The 22,748-nt window shown below is 38.6% G+C and overlaps 1 protein-coding gene across 1 annotated transcript in view; it reads left to right on the top strand.

Annotated features, from left to right (window-relative positions):
* The window catches only part of EHBP1 (EH domain binding protein 1), a 291,263-nt gene that overhangs the window by 194,961 nt on the left and 73,554 nt on the right, over positions 1-22,748 (top strand). Inside the window, exon 11 of the mRNA XM_008573309.1 lies at positions 2,874-3,017. Within this exon, the coding sequence (XP_008571531.1) occupies positions 2,874-3,017 (144 nt within the window). The remainder of the gene's footprint in view (positions 1-2,873; positions 3,018-22,748) is intronic.

The following is a 22,748-nucleotide window of genomic DNA, read 5'->3' as shown; positions in this document are numbered from 1 at the left end:
CCCGTCCCGGGCCGGGGGCCGGCAGCGGGATTGCAACCCTCGGTGTTGCTCCCGCGCCCCGCTCAGCCAGTGAGCGGGAACCGGTCTGTATGTGGGATCCGAACCCTCGGGCGGGAGCGCCGCCGCACTTCCCAAGCGGCGCACTTATCCAGTGCGCCACCGGGCCGGCCCATAATAATATGTCTTTATAGACTCAACAAAGTCATAATTTTGCCCATTAGAATTCCTAGTACATGTGTTGACAATTATATTACCTTATACGTATCTATCTTAAACTTTACAGTCCATGAAGTAGGTGATTGAATTGTATTTTATGTGTGGAAAATCTGGGGTTTATCTAAGGTCACATAATAAATGTTAAAGTTTGAATTCAAACCAACATTGTCTATGCTCCAAAATTGTGTGGTCACAACATCTCTTCATTTTTGACCAATAGCACTAAAAATTAATTATAACCCAGATGTAAAGCAGTCAGCTTTATGAAGGAGCAGTTTAGCGCTGTGCATCAAGTCCCTTAAACATATTTATCTCATTAAATCCTACATTCAGGAATTTTTCCTAAGGAGATAATAAGAGTTGTATACAAAAATTTACATATAAATTTGTTCACAAAAGCATTATTTATGATAGCAAAAAATTTGTAAACAACCTAAATGTCCAATAAAATAAAACAAGTTAACTGAAGTATGGTGCACCTATATAATAGAACATTAGATAGCCAATTAAGCATCATGTTTTTTAAAAAGTATTTAAGGGCTGACTGGTTGCTCACTTGGTTAGAGTGTGTTGTTGATAACACCAAGGTCAAGGGTTTGGATCACCTTACTGGTCAGCTGCCCACAAAATAAATAAATAAATACATAAAGACATGAGAATATGCTTGCAATAGAATATTAAGTGAAAAAAAGCATGTTTCTACAGTGATTATCTCTGGGTGTCAGTGTTGCTAATAGTTTTAATTTTTCTTCCTTTTACTTGTATGTATTTTCTAAAAATCTCTATTATGGATATTAATTGCTTTTCTAATCAGAAAAAAAAGATGTTTATGTGCTATTAAGATCAAAGCACAGTATTTTCACTGTCTATGTAGCTGGTTAGAATCACTAAAGGACTGTACAATCACAGAATTTAGAGCTAGTGGGATCTTAAAGAAGATCTATTCTAAGTCCCCTCATTTCAAAGATAAGGACATTAAGGGATTAAAAAAATAATAATAGTTAACATTTATCCAGTGCTCAGTACATTACTCTGTTAATCTTTACACTGTCCTTATGGGAGTTGGTCTATTTTTATCCCTATTCTATAAATGAGAAACTGAGGCTTAGAGAGACTGAGTAATTTCCCCACAATTAAAAGGTGGAACTGCCATTTAAACCCAGGTATGTCTCACTCCAACATTCCTAAATATCATACAATGGAATGCAGTATAGTTTTTTTTAAATGACCTGCTGAATGTTACATTGCTTATTATTAGTGGAAGAAGGATTAACAGCCTGATGTCTTGACTGAAAATTCAGTGTTCATTTAATTAATTTTGTCTATTTTTGAGAAAGTGTTGGTATTGTAACCAGTCGACATGTAATGACCAATTGTATCAACATGAAATTAGAATCTATCATTAACACTTATACATTTCATTTGTTATCTATTAAGAATTTTTGTTTAATCCTCTTAAAATCTTGGGTGATGAAAATGTTGTGGAATTAGATAGTGGTGATAGTTCACGACCTTGTGACTATACTAAAAATTACCAAATTATACACTTTGAGGAAAATCTTTCTTCGTTTAAGATTGCAGGAAAAAAGGTTTAAAAAATAGTTATGGTAAAACATAAAGATTATAAAGAGATCCCCAAATGATGTACTAATCTTAAAAAAAAAGTTTTATATAATACCAAATAATAGGCTTACTGTTTATGTTTTTTTCCTTGACCATAAGTGATGCTTATGATTGAACCAAAACTGCAATGAAAGGAAAGTAAAACTAAGTATCAGAGTAATAGTAATAGCCATCTAAAGCTAGAAGTTGGTTATTTTAGGGCTGACCAGTTATCTCAGTTGGTTAGAGCACAGCCTTAAACACCAAGGTTGCAGGTTCAGATCACCGTATCAGTCAGCTGCCCCCGCCCCCCAAAGTTGATTACTTTAGTAGAAAAAAAGGAATTTGGATTCTAAAGAGTAAAGGTATTTGTGCTTTGGATTAATGCCACCATTTAAGAAATGATTTCCACTGATGACCAGCATCTGTTTTTCTCCAAAAATATATTGTAAACTTACAAATTAATCCAGGAGAATACTTTTCCAGTTCTAATAAGGTTAATTGTTTTGTTGTAATGACAGTAAGCAATGAGAAAACTAGTTTTACATTTTAAAGTTATAAATATGATAGCTTTGAATTTTCTGTAAACATTGTCAAGAATTTAAAGGTTTACTGTCACAGATATTTAACATTTATCAACAAACAAATTTGGAAGATACATTGTTAACAATTCTATAGGACTACAAAAGTAAAACTAAACTTTTAAAAATGTCTGCCTCATTATACTGTGTTTATGAGCAAATATGAAGAATATATATAATGTACATATGAACTTTATACCTTATGAGAATGTTCTAATAAAAGTACAATTAAATTTAATCCAGTTTTAGTCAATAAAGATATACATTTTAATGCCAAGATTTATGTATGCATCTCACAGTTTCTAGTCAACATTAATGTTGTCTATAGGTAACCTCATGAAGCTGCAATCTAATTCTCGGCCTCTATTATTTCAACAGATTGTCTAACCTTTAATTAGTTTACAAATGTAGATTACATGTTTTTGGGTGTGTGTGTGTGTTTTTGGCTTCTAATTCAGTATCTTTGCTTTTAAGCATCGAATGTTATCCAGACAAGAAGAACTTAAAGAAAGAGCAAGAGTTCTGCTTGAGCAAGCAAGAAGAGATGCAGCTTTAAAGGCAGGGAATAAGCAGAATACCAACGCAGCCCCACCACTCTGCAGCAGGCAGCTAAGTGATGTGAGGAACATTGGTTGAAAAAACCATAAGTTGTTCATTGTAATTTGCATGTATTTTTGCTAAATTATTTTTCTGTAGACTTTGTACATTGTGGGTACTTGGTACACTTATTGAACTGATAAATTCATAGTTGCAGGAGCATGTTGTCATTATTCTTACATAGCAGTGTTAGCTATGAGGAAAAGTAAGATCCTGGAATATAATTTCCACATACACTTGAATAATATGTTTTTTGTTAATTTACATTTTGTAACTGTAGTTGTACTCTATTTAAGATTGTATTTTGACTATGGAAATCAATTTTGTTAGAAATATTAGAATGTAATAATGATGTCTACCATTTATTGAATACCTACCATATATTATTAGAAATTATAGTTTTTATTTTACTTCATGAAGATATTCAAACTACTGTACCTTCCAGATAAGGAAACAAAGGCTGATAGGCAAGGCAACTTGCACAGGGTTGCAGAGTCAGTAAATGTTGAATTCAGGATTTAAACCTCAGGCTTACCAGATTTTAGAGTCAGTGCTCTTTCCTGTTGTATACTGTCATCCCTCTATTAGACCACATTTTTATATATATTTTTATGTAGTGCTTCACAGATAAAATGAATATATAATAATAAAAGGCCTTAAATTTAGGGGGACACAGACCTCTTTATGAATCTGAAAACTGTGACAACCCCACCCCACCACCAAGCTCACATGTACATAAATCTGCATACTCTGGTTAAGACTTGCAGATACCAGTTTAATTAATAACTTCTGACCTTGAGTATTAGTTTTCAAACTTCAAGTCTTTACAAAATAATGATATATAATCAGTTTTGTGAGCCACAATCATTTATTTTTAATGAAAAGGAATAGAATAGAATGGAGCAGAAAATATCAAAATTCATCACACGTAGTAAGCATAGTATATTTTATGAAATTTTTGTTTCAGTTATATGGGTGTGTATGCTTACTGGATCTTGAAATATGTATTTTTAACTGGGTCAAGATCCAAAGATTTTGAGAAACACTAATTTAGAGGACTGTTCTTTCTAAGGAAGAACTTACAGGTTTTATGTCAGCTTTTCAGTTCATAGCTGCCTCTTAGGTCATCAATTTGCTGATTCAGTCATTTCCCAGATATTTATTGGGTGTCTGAACAGAGTCTATTTATAGTGATAGAGAAGATTAAGCTTCTTCCTTCATGGGGTTTACATTCTGGTGGGAAGAGACAAGTAATTACAAATAAATAAGCAAGGTAATTATAGAGTGTGAGAATTACATGATATAGTAGAGGATAATTTCAGTAGTTGGGGACTTGAGTGATCTGAGGAGGGGATACTTGAACTAAGATTTGGTGGATGAGAAGTGAAAGAGTTTTCCAAACAAGTGAAAGAGATTTCTCCTTAAAAAGAAAGCTATTTTGTTGGTATTATATTTGTGATGAACTTTGTTTCATATTTCTTCTAGGCTTTAAAAATTGTGAGAATTGTAACTTTAAATTTTTAAAAAACATAGTATGATTTAAAAGTATAATAATTAAATTTAAAGATATACTATTAATTGGTTTTAAATTCATAATACCAGACATTTAAATGATGTCTGCCAAGTGGATTAAAAAAATAATCATTTTACCTATGTGTAAATTTTACATATTAATAATTATAATGTAATGTTTATTGAGCATTTGCTATGTGTTAAGCAGAATTCTAAGTGCTTTAACATAGATTTTCTCATTTAATCATCATAATTATGTGAGGTAAGTATTGTCATACCCATTTAACAGTTGAAAAAACTGACACATAAACAAATTACAGAATCACCCATGGTCACACAACTATTAAGTAACAGAGTCACAAATTAAACCCAGACAGTCTGACTTCAGAGATTATACTTGTATTTCTAAAGCATCGTCCTGTATTTCCTTTTCATTTATTTTTCTGACATCTTTGTGAATAGATATTAGGAAAATGAGTTAGGAAGAGGTGTTTAAATTTACCTTGAGTCACAGACAATGGCAAGGTAAGCTTAGAATTCAAGTATCCTGACTCTTAAGGCTGTTTAATTCTTTTATTCATTTATTCATTTATTAGTTCAGTCTTTCAACAAATATTTCTCAGTCATCTTTTGTATACAAGGTGCCAATAATTTTATTTACACTTTTTATTTTCTGAATGAAATTTAAACTTTTTGCTAAATTTTAGTGTGAATTCAACATCAAAAATTAATTACTAAAACATCTTTTATCCCATGTCTGTGATATCTTAGTGTATCTGTAAAGTATATAACTCAGATTTAAAAAAAAAAAAACAATGCTGGTAAGGGTTTATTAAGTTTGGTACTCTTGTACATTGTTGGTAGCATGTAATTTCACATACCTTTCTGGAAAGCAGTTAGACTTTATCAAGAAATACTCATTCCTTTTACCCAATAATTTCACTAACAAAGATTGATATGCAGATTTTCATCACAATGTTCTTTATGGTAGCCAAAATTTCTAAATGACCTAAATGCTCAAAAATGGGGGGTGAGGAAGGCTGGCCTGTTACTCTGTTGGTTAGAGTGTGTATTATAACACCAAGGTCACGATCCCTATACCAGCCAGCCACCCAAAAGGGGGGGTAGGGGTAGGGATGATTAAACAAATTAGAAGAAATGCATATACTTATGTAGCCATTAAAAATTATCTATTCAGGGCCGGCCCGGTGGAGCACTGCTACAGTGCGCTGCTTGGGAGCGCGGCGGCACTCCCACCGAGGGTTCGGATCCCACATACAGACCGGTTCCCGCTCACTGGCTGAGCGGGGGGCGGGAGCAGCACCGAGGGTTGCGATCCCGTTGCCGGTCCCGGTCCGGTCCGGGCGCGACACTGAGGGTTGCGGTCCGTTGCCGGACACGAAAAAAGACAAAAAAAAAAATTATCTATTCAGTTATATTATATATATCTATTATATATATATTATCTATTTCAGAATCTTGAAAGAATATTTTAAGGACATGGGAAAATGCTCATAATGTCATATTATGCAAAAAGAAAGATATATGTCATGTTGTCATGTGAATTCCATTTTGAAATAATGTAGCCTGTGTTTTTATATGTGCATTGAAAAGCACAGGAAGGAAAAATCATCAAAATGTTTACCCTATTTATCTTTAATTCTTTTTTTTTTTTTTCCCTGTGGTTGGCTGGTATGGGGATCTGAACCCCTTGACCTTGGTGTTATAACACCGTGCTCTAACCAACTGAACTAACAGGCCAGCCCTTATCCTTAATTCTTTCTGTATCAAAAATATGGAGTGTAAGTAGGTCTGAGGGTTGTGGGTTATTGTTAAGCTGATTAACATTGCCCCCTAACTCCCATACACAACCATGCTTGACTAGCTTTAAAAAAATATAATAAATAAAAATATGGTATGTTAAGATAAATATTTTAAACTAGGGAAATTTTTGGTATCAAAAAATATTTTTAGCAAATCGTTTTCTTAGCATACCCAAACAAATTTGACTAAAGCAGTTTCATTTAAACTGGGTTGTATTTCAGTATCTCTAAGAGTGTGTGTGTGTGTGTGTGTGTGTTTTAAGGAGAGAGACATGGAAAGAACTCTTCACTTTTGATGCAGTTAATTTGATAATAATTGTTTATGACTAGATGTGAAATAAATGACTGATTAAATAATAGCAGTTCTGTTCACATGGAGAAGGCATGAAGTTCTTTACAACCATTGTTTGAAATTGATGAATAGTATACATGGTATCTCATAAAATATCTCATTTCTTCTTTGACTACTATTGATATGACTTGGGTTAGCTATCCTGTATTTGTGTATTAGTAGTTGTTTTTTTCCCCCAAAAAGAGCAGCTCCATGCCACATAGATAGCTAGCTGCCTGCCAGATTGGTCACTTTGTTACATTTGATTCACATTTACCCAAAGATGAGCCCTATTGTTTATGAAACTATGCTTTGAACAGTCCCAAAGATATCTCCTTACCCTTCCTCTTTTAAGTTATTTATTGCCGCATTTAAAAAAAAAAAAAAAACACTGCAAAACTCATTGGCATGAACTAACCATTTTATTATGCTCACATGTTCTGTGAGTTAGGCATTTGGCAGGACACAGTGGGAGTGGCTTGTTTCTGCTCCACAATGTTTGGGGCCAGCTTTCAGCTAGGACCTCTGCTGGACTGTCAGTTGGAACACCTGCATGTGCCCTCTCTTATGGTCTCTTGACTTCTCTAGTTTGGGCTTCCTCACAGCATGGTGGCTGTCTTCCAAGAGCAAGTGTCCCAAGAGAATAAGGTGGAAATACATGGCATTCTTATAATCTAAAATCACTTTATTTTGTTTATTGTGTTTATTGTGGGAAAGGAAAATTAGTGACCAGTCTCAGTTATGAACATAGATGCAAAAATCCTAAAGAAAACAATAAATTCAATCCAGCAGTATTCAAGAAGGTTAATATACCATAGCCAATTTGGATTTATTCTAGGAATGCAAGATTGTTTAATATTTCAGAAATGAAGCTGTCTGGTTAGCTCATTTTGTTAGAGCACAGCCTTAACATCAAAGTCACAGCTTTGGATCCCCATACCAGCCGGCTACCACTATCCCCCGAAATGTTTTTTCAAAACTTAAGCAATGTAATTAAACACATCAACAGAATAAAGAGGAAATGTTGAGCAATAGTTTCCATCAATACAAAAAAAGTTTAAAAAATATCAACCTCCGTTCATGGTCCAAAGGGTGAAAAAAAACCAATTGTCAGCAAACTAGGAATAGAATGGAACTTCATTATTCTGATAAAACATATCTGTAAAAGGTCTGTAGTGAACATTTTTACTTAATTATTTAAGAAACACTGAAACCTTTCCATTTTAGGAAGGATAAAAGGAAAGTTCCCTATCACTTCTATTCAACATCACAAGGGATATCATAACTAAGACAAGAAAAAGAAATAAAAGGTGCAAGATGTGAAAAGGAGAAATAAAACTACCGTCATTCACCAGAAATATGATTTGTGTATAGAAAATCCAAAATAAATTTACAGATAAATTATTAAACTAAAAGTAAGTTTAGCGGGGCCAGCCCATGGCTCACTCGGTAGAGTGCGGTGCTGATAACACCGCGGTGCTGATAACACCAAGGTAACTAGGAATAGAATGGAACTTCATTATTCTGATAAAACATATCTGTAAAAGGTCTGTAGTGAACATTTTTACTTAATTATTTAAGAAACACTGAAACCTTTCCATTTTAGGAAGGATAAAAGGAAAGTTCCCTATCACTTCTATTCAACATCACAAGGGATATCATAACTAAGACAAGAAAAAGAAATAAAAGGTGCAAGATGTGAAAAGGAGAAATAAAACTACCGTCATTCACCAGAAATATGATTTGTGTATAGAAAATCCAAAATAAATTTACAGATAAATTATTAAACTAAAAGTAAGTTTAGCGGGGCCAGCCCATGGCTCACTCGGTAGAGTGCGGTGCTGATAACACCAAGGTCCCAGGTTCGGATCCCATATAGGGATGGCCGGTTAGCTCGCTGGCTGAGCGTGGTGCTGACAACACCAAGTCAAGGGTTAAGATCCCCTTACCGGTCATCTTTTTTTAAAAAAAAAAGTAAGTTTAGCAAGATTAGTGGACACCAATTAATTAATTAGTATTTAATTAATATTTTAAAATAAATTATATTCCAGGAAGATATACAAATGGCCAAGAAGCACATAAAAAAGATCTTCAATATCATTAGTTATAAAAGAAATGCAAATCAAAGCCATAGTGTGATACATTGTATACCCATGAGAATGGCTAAAATTCACAAGGCTGACAATTAACAAGTGTTGGCAAGAATATGGAGCAACTGCAATTCTCATGAATTGCTGGTGGTGATGTAAAATGGTACAACTGTTTTGGAACACGGTTGGGCCATTTCATATAAAGCTAACCATATACTTACTATATGACCCAGCAATTTCATTCCTAGGTATTTATCCAAGAAAGCTAAAAACATATGGCCCCACAAAAACTTGTGCACAAATGTTCATAGCAGTCTTATTTATAATATCCAGAAATTGGACAAAATCCAAATGTGCATCAATAGAAGAATGAATAAACAGATCATGATGTATCCATACAATAGAATACCACTCAGCAATGTAAAGGAACAAGGCACTGAGACACACAATAACATAAATGGATCTTGAAAATATTGTGCCAAGAACACAAAAGAGGATGTATATCATTTTCATGAAATTCTACAACAGGCAAATCTAATGTAGAGTGACAAAAAGCAGATCACTGGGGCCAGGGTAGGTAGGATTGACTGCAAAGGGATATGAGCAAACTTTCTAGAGGGACAGAAAAGGTCTATAGCTTTATTATGTTTGTGATTCCATAAGTATATACATTTCTTACAATTCACCAAACTTAAAATGGGTACATGTTACCATATGTAAATTATACCTCAATGAAGTTTAATTTTTAAAAAATCAATTGTGTTCATATATTTTTAAAAAGTTTAGAAATACTATTTACAATAGTATCAAAATAAATATGCTAAGAATAAATCTAATAAGAAATATGCAAGGCCTTCTGGCAGAAAACCACAAAACATTCTGAAAGATGTAAAAGAATATCTACATAAATGGAAGGACCTATACCAGCCAGCCACAATAAATAAATAAATAGATAGATAAATAAATGGAAAGACATGCCATGTTCATAGATTAGAAGATTCAATTTTTAAAAAAATTTTATTTTACTGGGGTAAGAACACTTAAGATGAGACATCTACCTGAACAAATTTTTTTTTTTTTTTGTCTTTTGTCTTTTTCCGTGTCCGGCAACGGATCGCAACCCTCAGTGTTGCCCCCGCACTGGACCGGGGACCGGCAACGGGATCGCAAACCTCGGTGCTGCTCCCGCACCTCGCTCAGCCAGTGAGCGCCCCCGTACCGGACCGGGACCGGCAACGGGATCACAAGCCTCGGTGTTGCTCCCGCGCCTCGCTCAGCCAGTGAGCGGGAGCCGGTCTGTATGTGGGATCCGAACCCTCGGACGGGAGCGCCGCCGCGCTTCCCAAGCGGCGCACTATCCAGTGCGCCACCGGGCCGGCCCCCTGAACAAATTTTTAAGTGTGCAATACGGTATTATTGACTATAGGTATAATGTTGTATGGCAGATCTTTAGAACTTATTTGTGTTGCTCAACTGAAACTTTATGCCTGTTGACTAGTAACTGCCAACTTCCCCCTCCTGCCAACTCCTGGCAACCACTATTCACTCTTTGATTCTATGAATTTGACTATTTCAGATACCTCATATAAAATCATGCAGTATTTATCTTTCAGTGACTGGCTTATATCACTTAGCATAATATCATCAAGGTTTATCCATCTTGTATGTGTCACAACTACAAGGACTTCCTTCTTTTTTAAGGCTGAATACTATTCCATTGTATGTCCTACCCCATTCTCTTTATCCATTCATCTATTGATGGACACTTAGGTTGTTTCCACATCTGGGCTATTGTGAATAATGCTGCAATGAATATGGGAGTGCTAACACACCTTCAGTATTCTGATTTCAATTCTTTTGGATAAATACCCAGAAGTAGGTTTGCTGGATCATGTGGTAGTTCTATTTCTAACTTCTAAAGGAGCCTTCATTCTGTTTTGCATAGCAGCTGCACCATTTTGTATTCCCACCAACAATATTCAAGGGTTCCAATTTCTCCATTCTTTCCAATACTTATCTTTTGTTTTTTAAATAACAGGCATTCTTTTTTTTTTTTTTTGTCTTTTGTCTTTTGTCTTTTTCCGTGTCTGGCAACGGATCGCAACCCTCAGTGTTGCCCCCGTACCGGACCGGGGACCGGCAACGGGATCGCAACCCTCGGCGCTGCTCCCGCGCCTCGCTCAGCCAGTGAGCGGGAACCGGTCTGTATGTGGGATCCGAACCCTCGGGCGGGAGCGCCGCCGCGCTTCCCAAGCGGCGCACTATCCATTGCGCCACCGGGCCGGCCCTAAATAACAGGCATTCTAACAGTTGTGAGGTGATATCTCATTGTGGTTTTGATTTGCATTTCTCTAATTAGTGATGTTGAGTATCTTTCCATATACCTGCTGGCTGTTTCTATGTCATCTTTGGAGAAATGTCTATTCAAATCCTTTGTCCATTTTTTAATTGGGTGATCAGTTTTTTGGGTGTGGGTGTTTTGGATGTTGAGTTGTAGGAATTCCTTATATGTTTTGAAGATTAACACCTTATCAGATATCTGATTTATAAATATTTTCTCATTCTGTCTGTTGCCTTTTCATTCTGTTGTTTGTTTGCTTTACCATGTCTTATGATCTAACTTTAAAAGTCATATTACATTGCTTCTATCATATTCTGTTGGCCTAAGCAGTCACAAAGTTCCATCCAAGTTTAAGGAGAGGAGAGATAGACCCCGCCACTCAGCAGGAAGAATATCAAAGTCACATTGTAAGAAAATCATGTGGCATGAGAGATACTGTTGCAGCCTCTTCTCAGTGAAGGTTTAAGCTCAATTGAAAAACTCTTTCTTGTGCATTCCACTATTGCTCATTTTTCAAATGTCAAATGCTATACATGTGTTGTGAAAACATCAATTTCATGAACTAAATAGTACATTCTAGAAGTATTGCTCTTGTTTTGACACTTGATACTCCATAGGGCTTATGGCTAATATTGAAATGATTGAAGAAAGAGAATGTGAAATGTCAGTTAAGTCCAATTTCACAAATATGAGAGAAGTTACACCTTGCCATTGTTTTTCAGATTTTCACCTTAGTATGCAAGTTGATGTCAGGTTGATGTCTTTTCCAGGGACATAGTAGTTTTCTTAATTTGGTCATTGTCTGGATAGCTCTTACACATACAGAGTGTGTAGTCTAGGCAGTAGTGTCTTTGGAAAAGTAGTATGGCCAACTTGACTAACAAAACAAAAGGAGAGAAAATGCCCAGTATTTCTCTGAAACAATTGAATGTGTGTTAAGTGGTTCTAAAACTGGAAATTACTTAATCTCTCTGATTCCGTTTTTCCATGTGTAAGGTGGAGGCCAAAAAAATTTTTTTTTTCCTATTTGACACTCAAATTAATAGGTGCCCATGGTGAAGGGCATAAGGGAACCATGACTAATAGCCACCCCCATTTTAGTTGTCAGCATCTCTGTTAGTCTGCAGAGATCAAAGACTTCTGGTAAAGCAGATGTAACTCAAAAAACACAGGTAGGGATCTAATTTAATGAACTGATTTCTACTATTTTCATTCTGCCTATGCTCTTTAATTTGTGTTTTACTTTACAGTGCTCTTATTTCAAAATTCATTATAATCTGTCTTGCTTTTCATAATGTATGCTGAGGTGCTAAGAGTCAAAGTGCTGGGCTGGGCAAGATATTCCTGCTGCCCACCACTCATTCTTAATAACTGAGAATTCCCATGAGTTAAAAAAAAAAAGTTGGTCCCCAGGAGTGATCTCCAGTCTTGAAAAAATGAGAGACTGACCCTCAAATTTTCAAGAGTTTACTGAAGAGCTTACTGGGACCACTTATTTATTGCTTAAGGAACCACTGATTTAGAACTTCTTAAGCAATTTCTATATTTTATCCCTCTAAACTTTGTTTCTATACAACTAACTTAGGACCTTCTGATGAATACCAAGAAGGATGACTAAAGCTATTTTAATAACTGATATTAGAGTACTTAAATAGAAGCACATAGTGCATGGGACAATGTCCATGTACTCAGTACAGGTTTGCTACTTTTGAGACGTTTGTATCTAGTTCTGGGCTGATAGAGAGTAAGAACTTATAGGGGTTCAGAAAAGGGTTAAAGGATTGCAAGAAAAGATCTACTTATAAGGAAAGACAGGCTTATAAAATGTAAAGAAGAGTAAACTGGGAAATAGCTTAAGTGTTAATTTGAATATACAAAGCTTCAAAGCCCCACTTACCTAAGAGAATAAACTTCTCAGCTACTGGCCATGGTTTCATACAAGATCCTTGCAAATCTTATCAACTGCTTTTCCAACCTCATCTCTCACCTCTCATTCAAAGAAATGTGCCATATTCTTTCATTTATGTGTCAGGCATTTGCTGTTCTCTTACTGAAATATCCTTTGTCCCTTATTAGTGAAAGAAAGTGAGCTGAAACCCTGGGTACCAATCAAGCTTTATTAAAGGAAAAGAATCTGCTGGGCTGCACTCAAAATGGAGGGCAGCACCAGGTGTGGGGGTGGGAGAGCTTATATAGGCTGTGGGGAAGGCTGACATAATCAGGGAGGGGTTTGGTGCTGGTGTGGAAGATAAGGCCTGCGGATGCAATCAGGTGGAAGGTTGCACCCATGTGGAAGTAGAGGAGTTTCTGTTTCTCAGAAACCACGAGGTTTCTCATAAGGGCAAGGCTGGTGGCTATTTTGTGCTTATTGTGTGCAAAATGGCACTGGTGACGTCCAAGATCCATCATTCCTGCCTTTTAAGTATAGGGAGAAGGGAAAAGGGGCGAAGGTCTCATTCTTCTGAAGCTACTTCCTGCTGGAGATGGGCAAAGATATGAAAAAAATAAAAGGCTTATGTTGGTGGGTAAAACAATTAGGGGCTGAGCCCGTGGCGCACTCGGGAAAGTGCGGCGCTGGGAGCACAGCAGCACTCCCGCCGCGGGTTCGGATCCTATATAGGGATGACCGGTGCTCTCACAGTGCTTACTGGCTGAGCACGGTGTAGCCAGTCTCCAAAAGGACAAAAAAAACAAACAAGCAAACAATTAGGTGGGAGAGTATTGGTTTCATGTGGGGAGGCTGTATTCTTCTGGGGAAGGGTCGCTGATTTTGAGGGGGCTGATATCCTCCTCCCATGAAGAATTCAGTGACCTTTTGATTGGTGAAGGCCTGTATACTTTCCTGTAAGAAACCAGAGAAACGCCAAAAGAGGCAGGGACCAAGAAGAAGGATAAGTCCCATCATGGTCAGGGGTCCAATGTGTTTTGTCCTGAAGTCCTCCCCTATCGCTATAGCCTCGGTGAGTGGTTTGGGTGAAACAGAAATATTTTTACAGGGGGGAGGGAGCACTGGACTCCAGCAGAGTCCCCTTTGGAAAGAGCTGTCCAGTAGTTTTTACCCCCATAAGAAAATGATGTCGCAGTTGTCTGGTCATAGCATGTTGCGGGAATGTACGTCAGGGATGTGAATGTGTCCTGTAGGGTTCCCCTGAAGATTCTGGGTGGCAGACCTGGGAGGTTGGAAAGTGTCCTTCCACCCACCAATACTTGCTTATACATTGTGAACAGGGTGTGGCATATGTCTCTGTTAGGAAAAGAAGCAAGAGGAAGAGAAAAGGCAAGCATTCAGGGACTGAGAGGTTGAGAGGGTGCATAGTAGGAAAAAGGAGTAGATGGTAACCTTGTCGGGGGTGGAATTGCAGAGGGTGCCCTGCCAGGCTAATTCAGCTACCCACTCAAGGATGTCTTCAACACTGGAGGTGGCGGGTTGGGACCAGTCTTGGAGCAGGTCCTGTATGAAGGACATGAAATGGGCCTGCAAGAGTGAGAGGATAATCACCAGGGGAAAGGTCATTCTTCTGGGATTGGGGGAAGAATGGAGGTCCTGGCGATTTTCAATTTTGTGGGTCCTAAAATGGACAAAGTGTAGGGAGATGTTGGGTCAGGGGTTGAGCAGAGGGACCCCTCTGGCTTGGTGTTAACAGATTCTTTGGGTAAAGTCTCAGGTGCTAGTTTTACCAGGATAAGTGATACCAAGGGGTCTTTCCTAGTACCTTTACTGCTGTGGGGGTGGTGAGAAGTGCTGTGTAAGGCCCTTCCCAACATTGTGAGAGGGGTTTTTGGATTCGGGTTTTAATATACACTTGCTGTCCTGGGCTCAGTTTAAAGTCTGAGGGGGTGGTGGGGAAAGGATGAGGTAATAGAAGGTTGGCCTGTTCCCAAAGAAGATCCCTAATGAGTGAAAGAGTAGGGAGATACTGGTCTAAAGGTGATGAGCTGGAAGGGAGAGGCGTGAGAGTGAAGGGTCTACCATACATAAGTTCCAAGGGGCTGAGACCAATGGATTTGTGGGGCGCAGCTCGCAAGCGAGTGAGTACTAGAGGGAGAAATTGAGTCCAAGGTGTCCAAAAGTTGGTTTAGAGCTTTCTTGTGCTAAAAGGGCGGCTGCTGCCAAGACCCGTAAACAGGGAGCCCATCATTGAACTGTGGTGTTCAATTGTTTGGAAAGGTATGCAACAGGGGAGAAGATATCTCCTGCCTCTTGTCCCAAAACCCTGACTGCCAATCCTTGGGTTTCAGTGACGCATGGGATAAAAGGATGAGATAGGTTTAGGAGGGATAGAGGTGTGGCTGTGAGGAGAGCAGCTTTTAATCACTGGAAGGGAGAATGAATGGGTTTTGTGGGACCTAAGGGAATGGCAGGATCCCCTTTGGCTGCCTCATAAAATGGTTTTGCTAACACACCAAAGTTGGGAATCCACACGTGGAGATATCCTGCAAGCCCCAAGAAGAAAGGATTTCACCCTTTGTGGTACGAGTAGGGAGTTCAGAAATTAAACTCTTGTGATCCACCATTATTTCTCTGGTGTTGGGGGTGAGGTGGACTCCCAAATAGGTGACTGCAGGAGAAGAAATGTGGGCCTTGCTGGGGGACATTTGATATCCCCTGGAGGCCAGGAAATTAAGGAGAGCAACAGTGTGGGCCTGTGAATCCTCATAGGAGGGGCTACAATGGAGGAGGTCATCCATGTATTGTGTTAAAGTGCTAGAGGTTAGAGGAAGTTCTTGAGCTAAGGCCTGGCTGAAGAAGTGGGGGCTATCCCGAAACCCCTGAGATAGTACTGTCCAGATGAGTTCAGAACAATGTGTATCAGGATCAGTCCAAGTGTTTTAGCCCGTTTTGTGTTGCTATAACAGAAATATCTGAGACTGGGTAATTTATAAAGGAAAGAGGTTTATTTGGCTTACAATTCTGGGACAGCTGCATCTGGCACAGGTCTCAGGCTGCTTCTACTCATGGCAGAAAAGTGGCAGGCAGCCATCAGGTACAAGCAGATCACATGGTGAGAGGAAGCAAGAGAGAGAGAGAATGTGCCAGGGTATTTTTAAGCAACAAACTCTCACAGGAACTAATAGAGCAAGAACTCACTCATTAATCCCCCATCCCCCAGGGGGAAAGAGCAAGAACTCACTCATTAATCCCCCATCCCCCAGGGGGAACATTAATCCATTCATGAGGGACCCGCCCCCATGACTCAATCAGTTTCCAACACTGCCACATTGGAGATCAAATTTCCACATGAGTTTTGGAGGGGACAACACATCCAAACTCCATCACCAAGTGAAGGTGAACAGGTTTTGACAGGAAGAGTGTAAGGGGATAGAAAAAAAAGGCATCTCTGAGGTCAAGTACAGAGAAGAAATGGTTGTTGTTGTGATTGTGGATAGAAGATTATAGGGGTTAGAAATGATTGGGGTTATGGGTAAAATGGCCACATTAATAGGCCTGAGGTTTTGAACTAAATGGTATGAGCCATTAGGCTTTATAACTGGAAGGATGGATATATTAAAAGGTGAGTAGGTAGACCATAAGAGATGAGAAGAAAAGAGTTTGTGTATGATGGGTTTTAAGCCTATTAGGTGTTTGTTAGTGATGCGGTATTGTGGGACATTAGGGAACAAAGAGGGGTTCCGCAACTTAGCCAGGATAGGGGAGTAGTGTGTAGCAATGGAGGGAGAAGACGTGTCCCATACTACAGGATTAACCTTGTCCGAGGGGAAGGGGAAGGTGGAAGCCTCAGGGGCCAGGTCTGGGGCAGCCTGTAACCGGACTATTGTAGCTGGACTTAAGAGTGTCTAGGGTAAGGGTAGCTTTGAACTTGGAAAGGATGTCCCATCCCAGTAAGGGGGCTGGGCATTGAGGCATTATTAAAAATTTGTGTGTGAATTGGGTGTGATGTAGGGTGCAGGAAAGGGGTTGAGTGATCCGTGGGTGGTATTCTGATCCCGTGACCCCTACTATTGTGATAGATGGTCGGGTTGTTGGTCCTGCATATTCAGGAAGGGTAGAGTAAGTGGCTCCTGTATTGATGACAAAAGAGGTTGGCTTACCTGCTATGAGGCAAGTTACCCTGGGCTCACGCATGGTGATCTCTGTGGGGGCCTTGGGCCCTGGGCATCATCAGTCCTCCTCTTGGATGAATCCAAGAAGTTCTGGTAAGGATGGCTGTGAAACCAAAGGCTGTGAGTTGTGAACTGGGCCACTCCCTCTCTGGCGAGTGGAACAGTCAATCCCCCAGTGACCTGGCTGTTTGCAGTGAGGACAGGGTGTGGGAGGGGGCCTGGGGTTAGAACAGGCCCTTGACCAGTGACCCTGCTGACCTCATTTGAAGTAGTTCCCGGGCTTGCCCCTAGCAGCAGCCAGCTTTGGCATGTGTGAACAATGGATAGCAGTAGCCAGGAGCTGGTATTGGGCCTGATCTCTTTCGTAATGATCTTTCTTCTCCTCCTCCTCTCTATTGTTAAAAACCTTTAAAAGCAGCATTGAGGCGGTCTCATTGGGTCATATTTGGACCATCCTCAAGTTTTTTTTAGGTTTTTTTTTTTTTTTTTTTAATATCGGGCTGATTGGGTAACAAAGTGAGAGTATAAGAGGGCCCTGCCTGCAGGGGAGTTTGGGTCTATATGTGTGTATTTATGGAAAGCCTCAGAGAGGCAGGTTAGGAACTCACTAGGATTTTCAGTGGATCTCTGTGTGATTTCTCTAAGCTTGTCATAATTGACTGACTTGTGAGTAGCCTTTTGGAGGCTGTAAATCAAGTGTGTGATCATGTTATCCTGGAGATCCTGGTCCCCAAGGTCGGCCTGTAGTCCGAATTTGGGTCTGTGTGAGGGACGGCAACAACTCCCACAGGCCGCCTATTATTTTGAGAATGTACTTCATCTGCCTATTGTTGGGCCATTATCCAGACCTGCTCCCTGTCCTCAGGAGACAAAGTAGTAGTGAGAATCATAAAAATATCATGCCAGGTGAAATCACAAGACTGGGTGAGATATCTGAATTCCTTAAGATATGTGTCTGGGTTGAACTGGAAAGATCTCAGTCATTTTTCAATGTGGGAGAGATTGGAAAGAGAAAAGAGGATATGGACCTGGACAATTCCCTTCATCCCTGCCACTTCACGGAGGGGGGCATAAAGGAGCCAGAGCTGAGATGGGGTTGTCACCTGATGAAGGGGAAGAAGGAGAGGGTTGGGTGGCTGAAGATGAAGAGAGGGAAAAAGTGAAGGGGTTGGTGGAAGATCTGGAGTGTAAGGAGGTGGCCGGGGAGCAGAGTGGTTTGATGGATCAAAAGATTGATCTGAGTCTGGAAGGGGAGGTCAGGCATGAGCTAGGAGAATTTGAGACATAAGACAGTTTTGACAGAGAGAAGGATGTGATGGGAGATAGAAGAAGGCTTGAACATAAGGAATCTCTCCAGCTTTGCTGCTTCGGGGACAAAAGTTGTCTAGGTCTCTGAGAGTTGCCAAATCGAAAGTGCCATTTTCAGGCCATTGGGATCCATTATCTAATTTGTATTTAGACCAAACCGGGTTGCAGTAGAAAACAAGGCATTTGGGTTTTAATGTCTCCCTGGAGGTCAAGAGATTATCCAGGAGACAGCCCAGAGGCATAGAGCATGAAGGCTTGGATTGTGAGGATCCTATTTAGAGGGTGAGAAAGGAGGTGATCAGCCCCAGTAGAAGAAGGGTAACACCAAGGAGCATCCTCGTTGGTGTGTGCCTTGTTTTCGAGAGAGGAGCCACTGACTGGCTAGAGGAACATCCTCCAATAGCTGCGGGGCATGAGAGGGGTTCCCTTGGCCAGGCTCCTAGGCTTCGTAGCAAGTAGATAGTAGTTGTAGAGAGTAGTAGGGGGAACCATAGAAGTAGGACAAACCACTGCCTCACCCTGGATTGAGGCCAATGTTGGATGCATTGGTCTGAAACGGCAAAAGGAGAGAGTCCTGGAGGCACCTGGTTTGGCAGGACTGGGAAAGGTGACTGGGGGTGGCCAATCAACCCAACAGAGGGGATCGTCTGAAGGTCCCGGCCAGGACCCTTCCCGCGTTTCGGCACCAAAATGAAAGAAAGCCAAAACACTGGGTACCAATCAAGCTTTATTAAAGGAAAAGAATCTGCCAGGGTGCGGTCAAAATGGAGGGCAGCACCAGGCGTGGGGGTGGGAGAGCTTATATAGGCTGTAGGGAAGGCTGACGTAAGTGGAGGGGTTTGGTGCTGGTGTGGAAGATAAGGCTGGCGGATGCAATCAGGTGGAAGGTTGCACCCATGTGGAAGTAGAGGAGTTTCTGTTTCTCAGAAACCACGAGGTTTCTCGTAAGGGAAGGCCAGTGGCTATTTTGTGCTTATTATGTGCAAAATGGCACCTGGTCAGGTGCCATTAGTTAGTTGCTATCAATTAGTTTCTACTGAGATATCCCTTCTATGAACACTTCCCTCATGGATCCTTGCAGTAAAGTTAATTCTCTTTCCTGTATCTTTTTCCTTTTTTTTTTTTTTTTTTTTTTTTTGTCCTTTTTGAGACCGGCCGCACGGCGCTCAGCCAGTGAGCGCTTTGAGCGCACCGGTCATCCCTATATAGGATTCGAACCCGCGGTGGAAGCGCTACTGCGCTCCCAGCGCCGCACTCTCCCGAGTGCGCCATGGGCTCGGCCCCCTGTATCTTTTTCTAATATATTATATACATTAAACATGAAAAATTTGCTAAATGGAGTTTTTTGGTAGTAAAGGTTTGTAAACAGGAAAAATAAATGCTTTTCTGAAAGTCTTTAAAGCAGAATGGATTATCACTGGGCAAAGGAAGTTAAAATGTTGTCCTATCTCAAATCAGGTACAGATGAAATGGTTTTTGCCATTTTGAGACTTAAGGCTCCCTGTACTATCAGTTCCTTGCTATTCTTTTTTGTCATGATGTGTGTACACCAAATCCTTACACACACCCGCTCTTCCCATATTCTGGGACTCTGATTAGTTTTGCTCTGAACTCTGCCTTCAGTCACAACACTACTAAAACATTCTCTCTTGTAATTACTATAGCTATAGGCTGTAAGGCTGGGAAGCAATTTCTAGGACATAGAAAACAACTCTTGGTAATCTTATCTGGTGGATCCTTATGTACAGACTCTACTTAAGTTATCCTCAGGAAAGATTTGAGCTGTAATTTTTCTTAAAGGAAAACTCACAGATATCATAAACCTTTTAATATTTCTTAATTTTTGCCAGGTCTACCATTGCATGTTTTAATAGCAACTTGGCACAAGTACATGTTGCATTTTAAGTCTTTTTTTTAAGGAAAGTCATTTATATGATTCATTTGTATCTTTGTGCTTTTAGATAGTCATTTGACCTCATTCAATTGTTCCCTGAAATTTTTTTTTATAGGAGACAAGATTTTATTGCTCTGTATCTCTTTGATTTATATTTCTTTTCTTCCTATTCCTTTTGTTTATGAAGATTTTCAAATGTCGCATTTTACTCATGTAAGGTAAGTTTTAGGTGTGATATTTGTGGTGTTCATGTTTTCCAATGTTCTTAAAATAATTTTTTTCAAAGTATAACTCAGGAGTTTGGTAGCTTCAGCAGTCTAGCCATTATATAATCCAAAGGAGCCTTCTTGATTATATAATATATATAATAAACACAGACTCCAAGGAAAATGTAATTTTTTGTAATAAAATACTTTCTTTTTTATTATTTTTCTTTATTACTCAATTCCCCGTACACTTTTTTTTTTTTTTACCAGATATGTACAAATAGGACTTAACAAGCTATTTAATAGATTCTTAACAAGAATCTATTTCGGATTCTTGCTTATTACTTTGCATTGGAATATGATAGCTTTTTAAAAAAAGTATTTAACAAACGCACCATTACATTTAGTAATGCTCATGTAATTATGTAGATATCTGAAAGAGATGTTTACATTTGATGTGCTAAAGTTTATCAGAATAAAGGGTGACAATACTGCTACCCACAGTCCTTGGAATTGTTAGGATATTTGTGAAGCACTTTGAATCTATCAGAAGAATGATGACATATAAGTTTAATTATAACTTTTATTTTATTTTATTTTATTTTAAAAAGATGGCCGGTAAGGGGATCCTAACCCTTGACTTGGTGTTGTCAGCACCACGCTCACCCAGTGAGCAAACCGGTCATCCCTATATGGGATCCGAACCCATGGCCTTGGTGTTATCAGCACCGCACTCTACCAAGTGAGCCACGGGCCGGCCCCATATTACAACTTTTATTTTTTAAGAAAGAATAAAATCTATTTTATGAATAGAAAGTCTAAAAGAATGAAGATGAATTTTCAATCTAATTAGTCTAATCTCGATGATTAGTGAATTTATAAGTATGTCTATTTTTGTTTTTTCAGCAATAATTATATAGCATGAATATGGTTTGCAGATAGTTATTCGATATCTGACAGGTTTTTAGAAAGAAATATCAGAAAAGAATGACAGTGCTGTTATAAAACAGACTTGAAGTTTTTCCCCTAATATTTAATCTTCCAGCATAATGACCCACCCATTGCACTGGATTGGTGTAGGAGCCTGTCCTCACGTAGCAGGTAGCAGGATCAAACTCCAAGTTAACAGCAAGTCCTAGAAGGTTTGTAGTATTTGTCTTTAAAGGCTTGCAGGGATGTTCAATCCTCTAAAGAAAGCTGTTTATACTGGAAAGGATTTTAGTTTGGTTAGTCCTTAGCTAAATGCAAAAGATCAGTAGTAACCAAAAGAAATACAGATATGGTGACTTTTTTCTTTTTAACTGGCCTTTGGAAATGAATCTAAATGGCTTATTTGGTAAGGACTAAGAGAATGCAAGCTGCTCTTTTGTGAATTAAACCTTTGACAAGAATTTTGTTGCCATGAAGGGTGGGACATCAACCTTGTATTTCTGATGTTAATTGGAAAATATTGATTTAAATGGGACTAGTCTGTCATGCTGATAATTGTAGCAGATTTAGATAAGATCACTAGATCTTCTCCAGATAATAAAAGAAGCAGTTTCCATCCAATTGGTAAAAAAAAAAAAAAAAAAAAAAAAAAAAAAAAAAAAAAAAAAAAAAAAAAAAAAAAACATTAAACGCCATTTTGATAATACCTGATAGATACTTTTTCTGTAGTTTATATATATGTGTGTGCGTTCTACGTATATATCATAAAAATATGTATGATATAGGATTATACTTATACATTTATGAACATAGGCTGTGTTACGTTTAAATAGGTAGCCTGTAGGAATTGGAGTTTTAAAATTCAGTTCAAGCTAAAAATTTTTATTTTTCCTAATTACACTTATTATCAGTTCTACTATTAAGAAGTAGGTTAACTTTGCATTTGTAATTTCATTTGAAAAAGAACATGAGTTATTATAAAAAGAAATCGAAAACCTTTAATAGCATGTAAGGCGAGTATTTTATCTTATTTAGGGATTTTTATTTTCCATATGAGCTGGAACGCCTCTGCCCAGGGCACTGAGATGAAAATATAATATATTCCTTATTTCTTACTGCAATACAATCGTCAAAAGATTTAATGTACCTAATCCATCTCAGACTAGTAAGAAAGACACTTTAAATATATACCTAATCTTTTTATAGTTGCATATTAGAGTAGAAGAATGCTGGTGTACTTTTATGTTCTACATA

Source organism: Galeopterus variegatus, unplaced genomic scaffold (genome assembly GCF_000696425.1).
Source record: "Galeopterus variegatus unplaced genomic scaffold, G_variegatus-3.0.2 Scaffold901, whole genome shotgun sequence".
Lineage (NCBI taxonomy): Eukaryota > Metazoa > Chordata > Mammalia > Dermoptera > Cynocephalidae > Galeopterus > Galeopterus variegatus.
Note: the sequence above shows the minus strand (reverse complement) of the source record. Positions and strands in the feature narration are given on the sequence as shown.